Source organism: Capricornis sumatraensis, chromosome 11 (assembly GCF_032405125.1).
Source record: "Capricornis sumatraensis isolate serow.1 chromosome 11, serow.2, whole genome shotgun sequence".
NCBI lineage: Eukaryota > Metazoa > Chordata > Mammalia > Artiodactyla > Bovidae > Capricornis > Capricornis sumatraensis.
The window spans coordinates 99956983-99975715 of record NC_091079.1 but is presented as its reverse complement, the minus strand read 5'-3'; the positions used below and the strand labels follow the sequence as shown (position 1 = coordinate 99975715).

The following is an 18733-nucleotide window of genomic DNA, read 5'->3' as shown; positions in this document are numbered from 1 at the left end:
GAAAGGGCTAAAAGATCAGTTCAGTTCAGTTCAGTTACTCAGTCATGTCCAACTCTTTGCAACCCCAAGGAATCGCAGCACGCCAGGCCTCCATAAATTATAATGAAATTCGTTTTTAAAGATTTCAAGAAATTCACAGGAGGACAGAAAAGGAAGGAAAGAGTTAAAAGAGGTGGAACATGGTGGTCACAGCTGGACCATAAAATAAGTCTCCATAAAATTAAAATGATTGAAATCACATAGAGTATGTTCTCCATGTATAAGCCATACCATACAACATTAAACCAAAAATGAATAAACACCTGGAAAATCACATATACAAATACAATGTGGAATACAATGCACTCCTAAATAGTTCACAGGTCAAAGAAGTAATCACAAAGAAAAGTAGAAAATATTTTGAACTGTGTGATAACGAAAGTTAACTTTTCAAAATGTGTACAATAATACTAAAGCTAAAGTAGAGCTTTGAGAAAAATTTATTTTTTTAAGTGTGTATATTAGTAAAGGAGGCCTAAAATCAATTATAAGAAGATGGAAAAAGAAAAGTAAAGCAAACCCCAAGTAATTAGAAGTTAATACTAAATAAATATTTCTCATCCTTTCTCCAGTGGGCATAAGGGAACTTTTGGGGTACTGAGAGTGTTCTGTGCGTTTCGGTTGTGATGGTGGTTTCACCAGTGTGTAAATTTGTCAAATCATTAATTTATACACTTTAAATGGATGCAATTTATTTTACTTAAATTATATCTCAATAAAGTAAATTTCCCCGGAGAAGGCAATGACAAACCACTCCAGTATCCTTGCCTGGAAAATCCCCTGGGCTGAGGAGCCTGGTGGGCTACCGTCCATGAGGTTGCAAGGAGTCGGCAGAGGGACTAACAGAAAGTTGATTTAAAAACAAAAAAGGCCTGAGGCAGGAGTGCTTCCTCTAAATTTAGGAAACAGCAGGGGCACCTGGGTGAGGGGGGTGGTGTGGAGATTGCAGAGGGTCTTATGAGCCTTGATAAGGACTTTGAGGCTGTGGACACAAGTTAAGATCGCGAAGACAAAGAGCATTGCTTACCACCCTGTTCTGTATGGGTTAAATTGTAACCCACTGTGGCTGACCATGGCCAGGGCAAGCTGAAAGGAATTCAGGATAAAAAACTCAAGGAGGCAATCTATGCTTTGGATGAGCAGGCCCTTAGATAGTCAGATGCGTATCTCAGAAGGATTTCAGTGACCCCAGACTCTTGCATCTTCCCAGACAGAGAAAAGCACTAAGATCATTAACTTGAAACACCTTTGTGTTCTTTGTGATCAGCAGAAGTCTTTTAACAAGATGTATGCAAGACTGTAGCCTTCCTTGGCGGCTCAGAATCTGTCTGCCAGTGCAGGAGACGTGGGTTCAACTCCTAGGTTGGGAAGACTCCCTGGAGAAGAGAATGGCTTACCCACTCAACTATTCTTGCCTGGAGAATTCCATGGACAGAGGAGCCTGGCAGCTACGGTCCCCGGGGTCACAAAGAGTCGGACACGACTGAGCGACTAATGCTAACATTAACTATGCTTGACTGCACATATTTCCTGGCCAAAAATCATATATAAACTGGCTTCTCCCCACCTCCTTTATGTTGAGTGATTACTTCCCAGGCTCTAGTCCTCATAAAGACCCCGATGAAACGAAAATTCACAACTCCACACTGTGTATTTTTAAATTACCAGAATTTATTATTATTTTAAAAATTATTTACTTTACTTTTATTTGGATAGCATCACCGACTCAATGGACATGAATTTGAGCACACTCCTGGAGACGGTGGACAGGGGAGCCTGGCATGCTACAGTCCACAGGGTCCCAAAGAGTCGGATACGACTTAGCACTGAACAACAATGAAAAGACATTCTGAAAGTGATCAGAATCCATTTTTGATCAGATTATCGCAAGGATGAAGTTGGTGAAGTGAAGTGAAAGTTGCTCAGTCGTGTCCGATTCTTTGCGATGCTATGGGCTATACAGTCCATGGAATTCTCCAGGCCAGAATACTGGAGTGGGCAGCCTTTCCCTCCTCCAGGATAGTAGAAGATGATGTGTATGGGATACACAGCTGAGCGCTTGACTCAGTGAATAGTTAATAGATATTTACTCTCTTTTCTAAAGCAAAGAACAAAATGGCAAAGCAGGCTACTCTGTGTGACATGAAACATTACCTCCATCTAGTGGGGAAATTTTTAACTGTTCTACAAGCAAAGCCTAAAAAGTTTAATTAATAAAAGATGTGACGTTAAACATCTAAGCTACTGTAGCTCCCACAGAATGAAATAGATCTTGCTACGAATAATAACTTCGTTATCTGAAGTGATTTTTAACTAAATACAAGGTAATGTGCTTAGCAAGACGTTACTTTATGCTGTTTCTCGTACCACGTGCAATCCTTTCCTCCAGGGAGGCATATCTTGAAAGGCTTCAGCCTCAAATATTTGGTGAGGTTTCATCTTCAGTCGGGAGAAGGAAACGGCAACCCATTCCAGTATTCTTGGCTGGAGAATCCCAGGGACGAAGGAGCCTGGTGGGCTGCCGTCTATGGGGTCTCACAGAGTCGGACACGACTGAAGCGATTTAGCAGCAGCAGCGGCATCTTCAGTCGAATTTTCAGCTGCACATCCCTCTCTCGCTGGGTGATCTCGTTACCAAACCGAACTGCTCGCCTGACGTGTAGAAAAGCCGATGCACCGGCACCGGGCCGTGGTGGAGGAAGGCGAAATGGAGCAGGGCTCTGCGGAGCTCCTGGGCAGGGAGGCTTTTCCAACAGGTGCTAACTGGGGATGGGAGCGGATGAAGAGACGAGAGAACAGCCCAGAAGCGACAGCGCAGCCTTGGGGCAGAGTCCTGGTTCCCCCGCAAGGGATCGCCGAATCTCTGGGCTCTTTTACAGAATGGAAACGCCCAAGCAATGGAAGATGTTCGCCTTCTTCATCCCGGAGAAGGTCACGTCTGCTGTCCTCAAGAGGCGCATCGGGAGCCCACCTGAGGCCAGAGCAGAGCAGTGTGGGCAGAGGGGCCCGGGGCCCGTCCACGGGTCACTCAGAGTCCGGCCCGGCTGGGCGGCAGCGCGCACGCGGGGAAGGTTAGGTCGGCGAGAGTCGCTCAGGCATGTCCGACTCTTTGCGATCCCATGGACTATACAGTCCACGGAATTCTCCAGGCCAGAATACTGGAGTGGGCAGCCTTTCCCTTCTCCAGGGATTCTTCCCCACCCAGCGATCGAACCCAGATCTCTCGCAAGGCACGCGGATTCTTTACCAGCTGAGCCACCAGCGAAGCCCTTCACCTATTGAAAGATTCATGCGATGATGCGGCCAAAACGCGTCTGTCAAGGCCCGCCCGCAGCTGTGCCGACGGCCAGGAGAGCGGGGTCCCGGCGGGAAACGGAGCCCCCGGCGCCGCGGAGGGGCGGGGCGGGGCCGGACCGCCCAGTCTCCCCCCGCCCCCGGGGTCTCGGCCCCGCCCGAGGACGCCCGGCCGCCGGGCGCGCGTGTGCCACCGCCCCGCCCCGCCCCTGGCCCCGCCCTCCCGCCCCGCCCCTGGCCCCGCCCGCCCGCCCAGCCCCGCCCCTGGCCCCGCCCGCCCGCCCAGCCCCGCCCGCCCGCCCAGCCCCGCCCGCCCGCCCAGCCCCGCCCCTGGCCCCGCCCGCCCGCCCAGCCCCGCCCCTGGCCCCGCCCGCCCGCCCGGCCCCGCCCCTGGCCCCGCCCGCCCGCCCAGCCCCGCCCCTGGCCCCGCCCGCCCGCCCAGCCCCGCCCCTGGCCCCGCCCGCAGAGGCCGCGCTTCTCCCGCGCCGTTTCCCGCGTCGGGGCTCGGCTCTGTCGCCCCCCGGCTGCCGGCGGCGATGGAGAGGACCCGCGCCGAGGTGGACGCGACACTGCAGACCGCCAAGCTGGACGCGGCCGAGCTGCTGCCCGCCGCGCACTGCCTGCGCTTCGGGCCCGCGGCCGCCGGCGACGTGTGCCTGCTGGAGCTGGAACCCGCGCTGTGCGGGCGGCTGCAGGCGGGGCACAGGTGGGGGGACACGGGGGCGGTGCAGAGAGGACCGGGGGACGGGGGGCGCAGGTCGGGGGACGCCAGGGGGTGCAGAGGGGACGGGGGCCGCGCAGAGAGGAGCCCGCTCTGCGCCGGAGGCTGCGGGCGGGGAGTCCAGAGAGGAGCCCGCGCGCCCCCTCGCCCGGGACCAGCGGGGCGGCCGGCCCGCCCAGCGGGCGGCCCCGCCGCGCTGACCTCGCAGCCCCGCGGGCGGGCGCGAGTCCGGAAGCGGCTCCGCGGAAGTCGAGGGGTGTTCCCGAACCGCGCGCCCAGGCCGAGCGCCGGCGTGTTACGGTGACGCCCGGCGGTAGTGTCAACATTTACGGAGTTCCTCTCGCCTTCTTCTTAGGTTTATTTTACCCAGGTTGTAGCCAGGACTTTGGGGGAAGTTTAAAACTTTTTTTTTTTTTTTTTAACAGATTAGGTAATTGTGGAAGGCCCTTAAAAAAAAAAAAAAACTTGCTTGGGGTCACTACTGAGAATCTGAAGCTGTTTTCTAATTCTAGGTCCGCTACACATTTGCTGCAAGACCATGGGTTAAAAAACATACAGGAAAAGTCCATTCTCTGTCTCAACTTTGTGCAGTCCCAGAAAAAGAGGAGTTAGGCGTTCTTGTTTAACTCTCTTCTGCACTGCTGTTCCGCTGGCGCCTGTATTTTATTATATAGTTGTGGCTCAGGTGGTAAAGAGTCGGCCTGCAATGCAGGAGACCGGGCTGGGAAGATCTGGAGGAGGGCACTCCAGTACTCTTGCCTGGAGAACCCCATGGACAGAGGAGCCTGGTGGGCTACAGGCCATGGAGTCTAGAAGGGTCGGACACAACTAGAGTGACTTTCACCTTTGTTATCTTGTAAGCTTTTAAAAATTGGGGGACTTCCCTGGGGGTCCAGTGGCTAAGACTCTGTGCTTCCAAGGCAGGGGACTGGGGTTCGATCCCTGATCAGGGAGCTAGATCCCACATGCCGCGGGTAAGACCTGGTGCCACTAAATAAATACATTTGTTTTCTTTTTAAATTATGCTGCCTTTAGGGTTTCACTTTTCTTACTTTACTCATCGAACTTTATTATAGTCATAGGCTAGTCTTCAGATGCTAGCAGTGAAGGATCTCTCAGGGAACTGAGGCAGAAGCATCACTGTGGGTTTTCATCTCAGCTGAGTTGGCAGGACTTTGAGAAGAGACTTCAGGTGTGAGCACCTGCTTTGTCCAGTTATAGTTAATCTAGCTGGCAAAAACCAGAATGGAAAGGTGTGTTACATTTTTGGGGGGGGGGATGAGGGAAGGGGTTGTTTCAAACAAAATATTGGAAAGCAGAGATGGTGCAGTGTGGACATACATGTTAAGAGTAGGTACTTGGGACTATTGAATGTTGTTAGCACCAGAAAGCTTAAAAAAAAAAAAAACCCCAAACCCCATATTTTCACTTAAATGAAGGATTAGTTTTTCTAAAAAAAAAAAAATCAGTCTTTCAGTTCCGGTTTTTTATCACTTATTTAAAAGAAGTGAGTTGGTTTCAGGAGGATTAAACGTAGGCGAGGAAGACGGCTAGAGTCAGCTCCGTTTCTGTCATCTCCAGTATCTGCGTCACTCATTTTTCTTCTTCCCCGTCTCACTTTTGACCTTCCCCTCTTCCTTCTTGCTTTTCTCCACCTGTGACCGCTTGTTAGAGACATCGTTTAGTTTGGAAACATACCCATTGCACGTGTTTCTTTCAGCACTGCGGCCTTCTTTTCTCAAGGTCCCAGTTTCTTTGATGGTTAGGCCAGGATGTGTTCGTTTGATGGTGAGGGGTTGCTCGGGCCAAAACAGGAAGGCCCACTTGGGTGGGTGCCACGGCCAGCAGCATAGTCCTCGTCAGGGAGCTTATTAGTAATGCAGAATCTTACATCCCATCCCAGATGAGTTGCATCCTGACCTGCTTTTTAACAGGGTTCCCTGACATGCATACTCAAAAGTTTGAAAAGTATTGGCTTTAGCGATTTTAGAAAGTTGTGACATCTTGACTGCAGGTTACAGACACTCTTCCCAGCGGTTTACACAAAGATGCCATGTGGTAACATTTGGCCTCTTTGGTTTTTTTTTTTTGGCCTGTATGGAGTTATTTTTCCTTAGTCAGTTGGTCCAGTCCTTGCCCTGTGGAGCCCATTATTGTGGGGGTGGGGAGGAGGCTGTGAGAGGAGGGGCCAGACATAGCCTCAAGACTTCGTTGTAAATTCTAGAAACCTGGAGGGTTTTGGAGCTGTGTGTAATGAGGCTGGCCATTGGTGTCTCAGTAGACCATGTATTTTCTTTTCCTGTTTTCCTGCAGTCTAGTGATTCGTGGTGATAAGGATGAGCAGGCCGTTCTGTGCAGTGAAGACAAAACATACGACTTGAAAGTAGCAGACACTTCCAATATGTTGCTTTTTATTCCCGGTTGTAAAATTCCAGAGCAGCTGAAGATGGAAGAAACACACTGTGACATCATTCACACTGAGGTACTGTCTTCTGTTTCCTGACTTGCTTGAAAAAGACAACATGCCTTTAACTGAAAACTCAAGGTGTGAACCTTCCCTGGTGGTTAAGACTGTGCTCCAGTGCAGGTGCCGCGGGTTCGCTTCCTGGTTGGAGAACTAAGATCTCCCATGCTTGAGGCCAAAAAAAAAGAAGAGACAAAACTGGAGGTGTGAAATGCATAATCACAGAGAATCTGAAATTGTCTCTGATGCAGCTGGAAATTTCTCAGCATTATTTTCATTTGTTTGGAGTCATGTAAAGTTGTTTTTATTTTCCCAATGTGATGTTTAAGTCCCAGATAAACTGAGCATTTTCTGTAATATAGAAAATTTACTATGAGGTGACTCATTCTAAAAGTTTTACCTATTTTCAGGGAGTTTTGCTGTGGATAGGTTTTGAAAGGTGATTCCCTCAAACTATAGCTAGTGCATTAGGTGATGTAGGGAAATGAAAAAATATGTCTTTGAGGGAAGTGTGTTTCTCACCTTTGAAGTTGGTTTAGTTCATCTCTATCCATAGCCATGTGTAACAAATTCTTAATTACTTTGGAGACTGTTGATGGCAGATACCAAACAGAAGTTTCTATCCTGGCTCAATAGTTACACATATACAGTCAAAGCACCTTAATGCTATTAGAGTAACTTCAAACCAACCACTTCCTAAAAAGAGAATTGGAATAGAACTAGGAAAATACTGGGACGCCTGAGTGGCTCATATGATGTTGCTAGAACAGAGGAGCTGCCAGTAAATATTGTACTCTGATTTTTGTAGTTACGTCTTTGATTGCGATGAGCTAGAAATTTTGACTTTGATCCTTTTGGAAAAGATGTGATTTTTTTCATCGTGTACCTGTCTTGTGGGTGTTTTGGAGAGGATATAAACATCCGTGAGTACCTTTGAGCTCTTCTTACCCGAGTTCTGTGTTCTGGGACCGAGTAAAACGTAACAGAGATCTGCTAGCCAGAGTTTCAGAATCTTTGGGTTGTACTTCAGGTGCTTAAAAAGGCTCGGTCAGGAATGCACCTGAGCAGAGCAGGCTGGCATTGATAAATGGCAGTGGGTGCCCAGGCTCGGGGGTGATAGGGAATGGGGGTCTGTGACAGATTGGGGTGCACAGGCCTCAGGCAGGTAGGTAGGTGCTTCTTGGCCTTGTGGGAAAGCAGCCCAGCATTGTGTAGACAAATCCATAGACCTTCTGATTTCTTTTGTCCAAGTGAAGCTTAAAATTTAGGTTTTAGGGGGCAAAATCTCCTTATTTTTCAATGTTGGCAATGAATTAAAAGTCCATACTAAACTTCCTTTTCTCCCTCAACACAAAAGCGCACCCCAGCATCTGTGTGTTGGGTCCAGCCCCTTTGTGAGCTGCGCATGAGCTCAGTAGTCTTTCTGTTTTGGTCCTTGAGCTTCGCTTAGACTCCCGGCTCTCCACCAGGCCCTGGGCCTTGTCTCCTCTGTCAGGGCTTCTACTGGTTTGAGAGTGGACGCGCCCCCTGACCTTCCGCCTTAAAGCTGCAGTGTATCCCAGAGAGAATCCGTTTCGGCCTTTCTCCATTTCTTTCATGTGAAACAGTTATTGAGTGCCTACTAAGTGCTGATGTTGATTGGGCAAATCCTGGAGATTGAAGAGAAGGATAGCAGCAATTTACCCGCCATTTAGCCACTGTCACCTGATTTGAGTGACAGGCCTCTAAGTATTTCTCAAGTCCAGTAAGGAATTAGTTGCTGTTCTACCTAGTAGAAGCTCTTGCATTGAATAGAAGTCTTTCTTTTTTCACATCTGCTTAATGTTAGCGTCATAAGCAACACAGGGCAAGACTGCTGCCTCTTCCCTGTAGCATCTGTGCACGATTTGAAGACTGTGATGATGCCTCTTCTTTACGTTAAGTTTTTCCGCCTAAATACCTTCTTTCTCTGTGGTTTCTCCCTGGTTTCCAGAATGTCACCTTGCTGGTCATTTTTTTCTGGGCACACTCCTTAAAGTTTCCAGAATACACGTGAGATGTGGAAGGCAGGAGGAGGGGGCAACAGGAATAGATGGTTGGATGGCATCACCAACTCAATGGACATGAGTTTGAGCAAACTTCGGGAGATAATGAAGGACAGGGAAGCCTGGCGTGCTGCAGTCCATGAGGTTGCAAAGAGTTGGATGTGACTTAGCCACTGAACAACGATGACAGTGGAAGCTTAATTATGCATTCTCATTATGTTGGCAGTGTCTTCTTGACTGAGATTTAAACAGATGTGACCTGCAGATGGGGAGCCATCTCAAGCAGATGGCTGGATGAGCACCTTCCCGGCAGAAAGCAGAATGCCTTGGCTCCCTTTTCTTGCTTCTAATGGAGGACAGATGTGTTGGATGAAATTTTACGTAAAGTTTTCTTTTAGAATGGGCCCTAAAAGATCATGATGTATTTGTAATCTGTAGATCTTTGGTTTTTCTAACAACTACTGGGAATTAAGAAGATGTAGACCTAAACTAAAGAAGTTAAAGAAACTTTTGATGGAAAATACCTATGAAGGGCCTGACAGTGAAAAGGAAAAGGATTCCAGTCACTTAAAAGTAAGACTATTATTTTCATTTTTTTAATTGGGATTTAAAAAATAGAGCTATAGTGGCATTCTTTAATGGTGACATTCTTTTTAAAGTTCATATTATGAAACTTTCAAATACACCCCAAAGCAGAAAGACTCGTGTTCTCTCTGTTGGCCGTTTATCAATATTTTGTCGATCTCATGTCTTCTGTCCCCCTGCTGCCTCCCACCGTATTTGTATTAGAAGTTCAACTGGTAGATCGTTTTTCTTTGTCACTGCCTTATTGAGATCTGCTTCATATACCAAGCAATTTGCTTATTTTAAAGTGTGTAATTCAGCAGTTTTCAGTACATTCACAGAGTTGTGTGATCATCAGCTTGATGAAGTTTGGAATATTTTTATCACCCCTCCACGGAAACTGTGCCCCTCAGCTGTTCCCTCTCAGTCCCGCCTTTCTCTCTCCCCTCAGCCCTGACCTCTCACTCCGGCCTTCTCTCTCTCTCTCTCCCCTCAGCCCTGACCTCTCACTCCCGCCTTTCTCTCTCTCTCTCTCCCCCACTCTCTCCCCTCAGCCCTGACCTCTCACTCCCACCTTTCTCTCTCTCCCCTCAGCCCTGACCTCTCACTCCCGCCTTTCTCTCTCTCTCTCTCCCCTCAGCCCTGACCTCTCACTCCCACCTTTCTCTCTCTCCCCTCAGCCCTGACCTCTCACTCCCGCCTTCTCTCTCTCTCTCTCCCCTCAGCCCTGACCTCTCACTCCCACCTTTCTCTCTCTCCCCCGCAGCCCTGACCTCTCACTCCCGCCTTCTCTCTCTCTCTCCCCCGCAGCCCTGACCTCCCACTCCCGCCTTTCTCTCTCTCTCTCTCCCCCGCAGCCCTGACCTCTCACTCCCGCCTTTCTCTCTCTCTCTCTCCCCTCAGCCCTGACCTCTCACTCCCGCCTTCTCTCTCTCTCTCCCCCGCAGCCCTGACCTCTCACTCCCACCTTTCTCTCTCTCCCCTCAGCCCTGACCTCTCACTCCCACCTTTCTCTCTCTCCCCTCAGTCCTGACCTCTCACTCCCGCCTTTCTCTCTCTCTCTCCCCTCAGCTCTAGGCTGCTTGTGGGCATTCTGTATGAATAGAATCAGATGAGTGGCCTCTTCTGGCAGGAGTCTCTGACCTAGCATGCTGTTTTCAGGGTCCATCCGTCCCTGTTCGTTGCTGAACGGTGCCCTGTCTTATGGGTGTGCCGTATTTCATGCGTCCATTCATTAGCTGATGAGCATTTTGGTAGCTTCTGCTTTTTGATTGTTGTTGATTACTTGCTAATTGTGAATAACACTGCTGTGAACATTCATGTACAAGTGTCTGGTGAACCTGTGTTTTAATTTTTCTTGGAGATGTACACACACACACGAGTGAAATTTATGGGTCCTGTGGTCACTCTATATGGGCTTTATATAGAATGTTTGTACAGAAACCCCTTTGCCAATTTTCAGTTGGATTACTGTATTAATAAATTGTTGGAGAGTTTTTTATGTAGTCTAAACACAAGCTCTTTGACAGATCGAGTTTGCAAATGTTTTCTTCTATTTTATGAGGTATCATTTCACTTTCTTGGCTTTTTAAACAAATTGTGGCAAGTAACAGGACAGAGGTTCCCGTTTTGATGGCGTCCGCGTGATGTGTTTCCATTTTATTGCTTGTGATTTCAGCATCTTATCTGAAACGATTCCACATTCAGCATCACAAAGATTTGCTTTGTTTTCTTCTAAGATATTCTCTGATTTTGTCTAGTTATCATTACACATTAACTAAAAAAATTAAGCTATAAATATTGCCTTATCTGTCCCTATGTATTTATTCCCACAAAATTCAATAAGTCTGAAAAAATTTCTTCGTCCTAAAATGCGTTTTTTTGTTTGTTTCAGTATACGACTGAAGATTTGCTTGATCAAATTCAGGCAAGTGAGGAAGAGATAATGACCCAGTTACAAGTTCTCAACGCCTGTGAGATTGGAGGTAGCGTCACTGTTATCAGTAGTGGCGGGACTGGGCATCATCTGCGAGAGAGGCTTTGTGCATCCCCTCTGTTTATTGCGTCCTCTTCTGGCCTCAGAGATGACGATGTTTGTGTTTTGGGGGGTGGGGTAGAGACTGCATGTGATCACCTCTAACAAGGATGTCAGTCTCTGACCAGTGACTTGACTCACTCCTTACAGGCCTTTTCCTTTGGAGTACATGGTAATAGAAGCACCTCATTTGATCAGGAAAGGTCTCAGATATCAGGAATCTGTTCCCTTCCTTGACTTCAATAGGTGAGGAAACCAAGGCCTGGGAAGGGAAACAGAGTGGTCCAGGGCCCCATGGCGAGATAGTGACAGGAGGCATCAAACCAGGGACTCGAACTCCTGGTTCAGAATTAACTCATTGAATTTCCAAACTGCTGGGAAGCTCTGTTTATTCTTGTGATCACTCAACATGCTTCTGAATGAGTGTGAAGTAGTTTATATAATAAACCTGTGTAAAAGCAGTAGCAGCGAGAGATTGACGGAGTAGCCCAGCAGAATCTTCTTCAGGGTTTTTTGACTTCTGGTCCGGAGTGGTGGAGTGGGAGCTTCCTCCCAACCCCTGCCCTCCCCACCTGCCGCATCTGGGCCTACATTAACATTTGAGTAGCCGTTTGTGTGCATTTCTCAGCCCTCTCAAACTTACCCAGAGAAGCAGCTTAGTTCTGCACCCATGTGTTAGGAAGGAGGAAATTGGCATGGTTTGGTGGATGCCCTTTTCAATTTACTCACAGTCTTCCAAGCAAGATTAGCTTCTGTGGTCAATTCTGCTGAGCAAAGCAGCTGCACATGACTTTAGAACTAACTGGAAGCACTAACTTCTTTGTTGTGGTTCCTTGAGTTTTTAATTGTGGAGGCCTGTTTCTAATTGCTATGGTATAGGGATACCATGAATATTAAGGTGAAGAATAGGAGCATGGATTTAATGCAGCCCTCTGCATGTTTTGTTTATGGCATGGGAATGGAAAATATTTTGGTGTGTGCATGGTGGGGGGGTACGCCTAGATTTTTTCCTACTTTTCTTTTTCAGTTTGCATCACACGCTCCCATGTTTTAACGTTGCTTTTACTCAGAATAGGAACATTCTCCCATGGAAATGATGGGTGTGCACTTGATTTGTTTCTCCAGAGATGGTGGCAGTGCCTTTGGTTATAAGATGGCATTTCATCATCTTTCACAGGATTGGGAATATATATCTGGACACCCAGCCTTTGTTTTGCTGCTGGTCCGCGTCGTACCTGAGTCAGTTATCTCGTGAATGAACTAGACTTCTTTTTTAAAACATATTTACTCTTTCATTTGGCTGCCTGGCACCTTAGTTGCTTGCGGTGTGTGGGTCTTCACTGCATCTTACGGGCCCTCCGCTGTGGTGCAGTGATTTTCCAGCTGTGCTGCTCGGGCCTCAGCACTTGGCGCCCACGGGCACGCTCATGGGGTGCAGGCTTAGTTGCTTCTCGGCATGCGGGATCTTAGTTCCCTGACTGGTGATCCAGCCCACATCCCCTGCATTGCACGGCATATTCCTGACAACTGGACCACCAGGATAGTCCTTGAATAGACTTCTTCATGAGCACGAGAACGGCTCTCAAAGGTGGCTGGTGGGAGGGCGTAACCACGACAGTGCCCTGCTGCAGAGGTCACTGTGTGGAGTATCCGGCCCGCGACCTGAGCTCCTTTGTGTGACCCTCTAAGAAAACGACTGGACCAGCTACCGGTTTCCCATTTCCATTTAGAACAACAAGATTATTATGAGATAATTGAGGATTAAAGCACTTGGAAAAAAAGTCAAAATGTTGGTTATGTGCAAAGTACTCTTTAAAAACCACCTGACCTCCCTTGACACAGTTTGCAATGATTGGGAGAGAAGCTGAAACAGAAGCATTGTTTATAAAGAAAGTTAAGACTTATCATGTCTCTTTTTTGCAGTGGGCAAGAGTATACTGCTACTGTATGAGTCCTATCAGTCAATTCATTTGTTTACATTAAATTTGTTTAAAATGAATGTTCTTTAGTAAATGTAACTTTGGGAATTTATAGGTTATTGGAGGATTCTCGAATTTGATTATGAGATGAAACTTCTGAATCATATAACTCAGCTTGTGGATTCTGAATCTTGGTCTTTTAGCAAAGTTCCTTTGAATACGTGCCTTCAGGAACTTGGACCATTGGAACCAGAGTAAGTATTTATTCCCCATCCGTCCAGATTTTAAGGGAAAGAAAATTATTATCCAGGGTAGGACTAAACTCAGGGCGTAGACTATATTTTAATATCGTATAGAAATCTGAAAAATATACAACTAAAAAGGACTTGGGAATTTTGGTCACTGAGGAGAATAAATGTCATCTTTTTTTCCTGCCATTAAAAATATAAAGAAATAATTAAATATGTTATTTTATAATAAATGTATGCTCACATGATTTGTATAAAAATATTTAACATGGGGCCTGGCACATCGTAGCTTTCCAGTATATTTTAGTTTTTATTTTTTAAAGTTTCTTGGCTGCACCACATAGCCTGTGGGATCTTAGTTCCCTGACCAGGAATCAAACCTGTGCTCCAGGGGAGTCCCAGTATTTCAAATTTATATCTTAGTTTATAGTTAGCAATAGTGTTTGAAAGCTAATGCATAAAATTGTGAAAACTTTTCAAACAAGTGTTTAAAACTTTTCAGGGAAATGATTGAACACTGTCTTAGATGTTATGGAAAGAAATACACAGAGGAAGGTAAGATTGGGAGGATATTTTAACGGGTGTTTTAACTCGTGGTGCGTTAAACTTGGCCTGCCTTTGAAGTGTCTTCCTGTTAAAACTAAGATCTCCATGGGGGGATGGGAGACGAGTTGCGTGTACTTCCTTCTGTGAATTTGCGCTGAGGGAAAGCGGACGGTGGTATAATTCAGAAGACTGTGTGGCACCATCTGCTGCCCTTTCCTTAGGCGAAGTTTATTTTGAACTGAGTGCAGATAAGATATGCAGAGCCACAGCACAGATGCTACTTCAGAACTCAGTGAAATTCAACCTCGCTGAGTTTCAGGAGGTATGGCAACAGAGTGTTCCCGAAGGAATGACAACGAGGCTTGATCAGCTTCAGGTAAGGTGGTGACGTGATTACCTCCATAACTCAGCAGGTTACGAGGTGAGATGAAGCCTGTATTGGAACTGAAGTTGGAGATGATTTATTTTCCTACCTTGAGGGTGCACTCTACATTCAATCCATCACAAAAATCCTTTAAAAAAACAAAACAAAAAACCCACAAACCCCACTTAATTGAAGTATAATTTACATATCACAGTTGCCTGTTTGTAAAGGATTTGTAGTACATTTAATGGGTTTCCAGCCCCCACAGTCTAGTTTTAGAACATTCGTCACCGGTAAGATCGCTTGGGCCCATTTACAGTTAGGTTGATGCGTAGGTTTCCCTTGGGCCTCCCTGGTGGCTCAGCTGGTACAGAATCCGCCTGCAATGCGGGAGACCTGGGTTCGATCCCTGGCTCGGGAAGATCCCCTGGAGAAGGGAATGGCTACGCACGCCAGGATTCTGGCCTGGAGAATCCCACGGACTGTATAGTCCATGGCGTCGCAGAGTCGGACATGACTGAGACTTTCACTTCCTAGGTTTCCTGGGATACTGGGACTTAGAGCAAGTTTGGGCAGCAGACACAATGAGTTCATATATAAGTTCAGCTAAAGAGGTCTGGTGCTTGTATGAAGGATTTGGGGTGAAGTTCAAATATTAGTCATTAGCAAGTAAGTAAGTGGTGGAGGGAGTCACAGGTTTAGAGGAGCTTACCCAGGCCAGTGACAGCAAAACAGTTAGAGGGCTGGTCCAGGGGCCCAGGGAATTACATCAGTTCAGGAGAAAAGGCATGAAATCGTGATGCAGGCTTGAAGAAGAGGTGATCAATACTGGCGAAGTAAAGGGGGCTAGTGAGATGAATCCAATAAAGGGCCCATGGGCTTGGTAACGACAGCTCACAGTGAGCTTTAGAACCAGAGCCTTTTCACTAAACTGGTGGTGGTAAAAGCCAGATTCGAGAAGGGAAGGGAAGTGACTGCTCAGAGGCGCTCTTTATGAAAAAGGCTATTGTAAGCTCCTCAGCTCCGTGATGCTGAGGTTTTAAATACCTCAGGCTAAGCTCAACATAAGGTAAGAGAATGAGTCACTTTTTTTTTTTTAACATTAAACCATTGCTTGAGCTCTCCTTTTTCTCATTTCTTACAGGGTTTGGCCTTGGTAGATAGACAGTCAAGACCAGAAATCATATTTCTGCTGAAAGTGGAAGACTTGCCTGAGGGGGATCAGGAACGGTTCAGTAGTCTGTTCTCTCTGAGAGAGAAGTGGACAGAAGAAGATATTGCTCCATATATTCAGTACGTACTTTATTACAAACGGATTTTGAGGGTTGTTCTTTTCTAACGGGGAGCAGAGGGTTTCCGCTTTGTGTTTTGAGTCTTCCTGATGCCTGCTTCCTTCCCAGCACTCTCAACTCCTGGCTGGCTCTCCTCTTCCCGTTCTCCATAAGTACTGATCTGGCTGGTGGGGGATGTGTCTTCTCTCTTCCTCTCTGCTGTGTCTAGAATCACTTCTCTGCTCTTCTTGCAAACTGCAACTCAGAGGAACAGTCTGCTGTGTACCCTTCTGTGACTGTAAGGCAACCACCCCTCTCTGATGGCCACCTTCTTTTTTCCTGCTGCCTTAGCATTTTGGGAGAAGTTTAACATTTTGGGAGAAGTCAGAATTCATAAGAACAAGTTCACCCTGAAGTCACTACTTGTAAGACTGACCCCAAATCCACTGCTGCTGCTGCTGCTGCCAAGTCGCTTCAGTCGTGTCTGACTCTGTGCGACCCCATGGACGGCAGCCCGCCAGGCTCCCCCGTCCCTGGGATTCTCCAAGCAAGAATACTGGAGTGGGTTGCCAGTTCCTTCTCCAACGCATGCATGCATGCTAAGTCGCTTCAGTCGTGTCCGACTCTGTGCGACTCCATGGATGGCAGCCCACCAGGCTCCTCTGTCCACAGGATTCTCCAGGCAAGAGTACTGGAGTGGGTTGCCATTTCCTTCTCCCAGAATCCACTAACAAACCCTACCACTTCCTGCCTGTGTCCCATATCTCTTGGGGCCTCTCTCTTCTCTTTACCCAGCCTCCGTTGTCTCATATCTCACATGGGGTTGAATAATACACGACTCATACTCTCACCTTGAAGGTTGGAGATGATACATACGTGTGATGTATCTAGTTCAGCTATGGCTTCGTAGCCTCTCTCCACTCTTATCTCTCCCACAAATACATACCCTTATGTTTGTTGGAAAGGTGGACTTAGGGGAGAGAGAGAGAAAGAACTAGTGCTGTGAATATCATGTTATGTTCCCTAGACTATTTATGATGTTCATTTTTTTGTTTATTTTGTTCATTAATTTTTTTTATTGTTCCCACAGAGATTTGTGCGGAGAGAAGCAAACCGTTGGTGCGCTGCTCACAAAATATGCTCGATCTTCAATGCAAAATGGTGTCAAAGTTTATAACTCAAGAAGACCCATTTCTTAAAAAGAACAACAGTTTTTTCTTTGGGACTAAAGTTGCTGGATATAAGAAAGTGTTTTTTTATGTATTTGTATTGCAGACTTTGAAAAACTGAATGCTGTGAGGCCTTTTCTCCTCATCTTCAGTATTTTAAAACTATTGCTCTTTTTTCTTAAAAGTGATAGGATATTTTATGTCTTTCAGGATATGTTTGTTTCATGTACACAGTGTGAACAAGGACAAAAGTGCTATTTTCTATATTTAGTATATCTCGGTGGTCTATATGAGTTCATTTATAGAGTAACAGGTTTGGTTTTTTATATTGAAAATTGCATTATTTAATTAGGATTTGACATTCTAGTCACTAATAAATTTGAAAGTTTTCAGAGAACTAAATAGCAATATTTTCTAGAAGAGAATTATTTATTTACTTAAATATCATTTCCCAAGTGAGTTCCCGTCTACTTTTGACCTTCCACCAAAACAGGAAATCACATGATGCTATCAACTGTTTAAAGTTGTTGTTTGTATTGATGAAATGGGCTTGATAATGGCTCCTGTTTGCCTGGCTCCTGTAGATATGATTTCAGAAAGAAACAGTGAGTGGTCCTGAAGAGAGATCTTAGTTCCCTGCCCAGGAATCAAATCTGGGAAGCCTGGATAAAAAACTGAGAATCCTAGCTGCCAGTCCACCACCAGGGGCTAGAAAGTGAAATTGAAAGTGTTAGGCGCTTAGTCGTATCCAACTCTTCAAACCCATGGACTGTAGCCCCTCCAGGCTCCTCAGTCCATGGGATTCTCCAGGTGAAACACTGGAGTCGGTTGCCATTTCCTTCTCTAGATCTTCCCAACCCAGGGATTGAACCCAGGTCTCCAGCATTGCAAGTAGATTCTTTATTGTTTCAGCCTTGAGGGAAGCACCAGGAGCTAGAGGCAAGAAGTAAAGCTCTTTCCTCCTTTGAAAACAAAAGTGTTTTGAGAAGGCAAAAACTGTAAACACAGGTACAGTTTATCTTCAGAGATATAGCATAACAAGTGGGGGAGCACAGAGAAACAGTTTAAGACAGAAAAAGGCAGAAATACACACCAGGAAAGAAAGGGTGTGGCCGTCCTCCCTAATGAGGAGGAGCTCAGTAAGTTCAGTTCAGTTCAGTCCAGTCGCTCAGTCGTGTCCGACTCTGCGACCCCATGAATCGCAGCACGCCAGCCCTCCCTGTCCATCACCAACTCCCGGAGTTCACTCAGACTCACGTCCATCGAGTCTGTGATGCCATCCAGCCATCTCATCCTCGGTCGTCCCCTTCTCCTCCTGCCCCCAATCCCTCCCAGCATCAGAGTCTTTTCCAATGAGTCAACTCTTCACATGAGGTGGCCAAAGTACTGGAGTTTCAGCTTTAGCATCATTCCTTCCAAAGAAATCCCTGGGCTGATCTCCTTCAGAATGGACTGGTTGGATCTCCTTGCAGTCCAAGGGACTCTCAAGAGTCTTCTCCAACACCACAGTTCAAAAGCATCAATTCTTCCCGCGCTCAGCTTTCTTCACAGTCCAACTCTCACATCCATACATGACCACTGGAAAAACCATAGCCTTGACTAGATGGTCCTTAGCAAAGTAATGTCTGCTTTTGAATATGCTGTCTAGGTTGGTCATAACTTTTCTTCCAAGGAGTAAGCGTCTGTTAATTTCATGGCTGCAGTCACCATCTGCAGTGATTTTGGAGCCCCCCAAAATAAAAGTCTGACACTGTTTCCACTGTTTCCCCATCTATTTCCCATGAAGTGATGGGACCGGATGCCATGATCTTCATTTTCTGAATGTTGAGCTTTAAGCCAACTTTTTCACTCTCTTTCACTTTCATCAAGAGGCTTTTTAGTTCCTCTTTACTTTCTGCCATAAGGGTGGTGTCATCTGCATACCTGAGGTTATAGAAATTTCTCCCAGCAATCTTGATTCCAGCTTGTGCTTCTTCCAGTCCAGCGTTTCTCATGATGTACTCTGCATATGTTAAATAAGCAGGGTGACAATATACAGCCTTGATGTACTCTTTTTCCTATTTGGAACCAGTCTG

At 46.5% G+C, this 18733-nt stretch overlaps 1 protein-coding gene across 1 annotated transcript; it reads left to right on the top strand.

Moving 5' to 3' along the window:
* The first annotated feature begins 3869 nt into the window (after nucleotides 1-3869).
* DSCC1 (DNA replication and sister chromatid cohesion 1) lies at nucleotides 3870-16956 on the top strand. The gene is made up of 9 exons (XM_068983826.1): nucleotides 3870-4039; nucleotides 6368-6536; nucleotides 8981-9115; nucleotides 11001-11091; nucleotides 13176-13314; nucleotides 13811-13863; nucleotides 14076-14230; nucleotides 15363-15511; nucleotides 16580-16956. The coding sequence occupies exons 1-9, from the start codon at nucleotides 3870-3872 to the stop codon at nucleotides 16686-16688; spliced, it is 1170 nt and encodes a 389-aa protein (XP_068839927.1). The 3' UTR covers nucleotides 16689-16956.
* The last annotated feature ends 1777 nt before the right edge of the window (nucleotides 16957-18733 follow it).

Bases quoted from the DNA above. Each gene is read 5' to 3' on its own strand.
- DSCC1 (XM_068983826.1), top strand. From the start codon at position 3,870: ATGGAGAGGACCCGCGCCGAGGTGGACGCGACACTGCAGACCGCCAAG. The intron at 6,537-8,980 runs GTACTGTCTTCT...TGTAATCTGTAG, and splicing joins GTGACATCATTCACACTGAG to ATCTTTGGTTTTTCTAACAA. The intron at 13,864-14,075 runs GTAAGATTGGGA...CCCTTTCCTTAG, and splicing joins AAAGAAATACACAGAGGAAG to GCGAAGTTTATTTTGAACTG.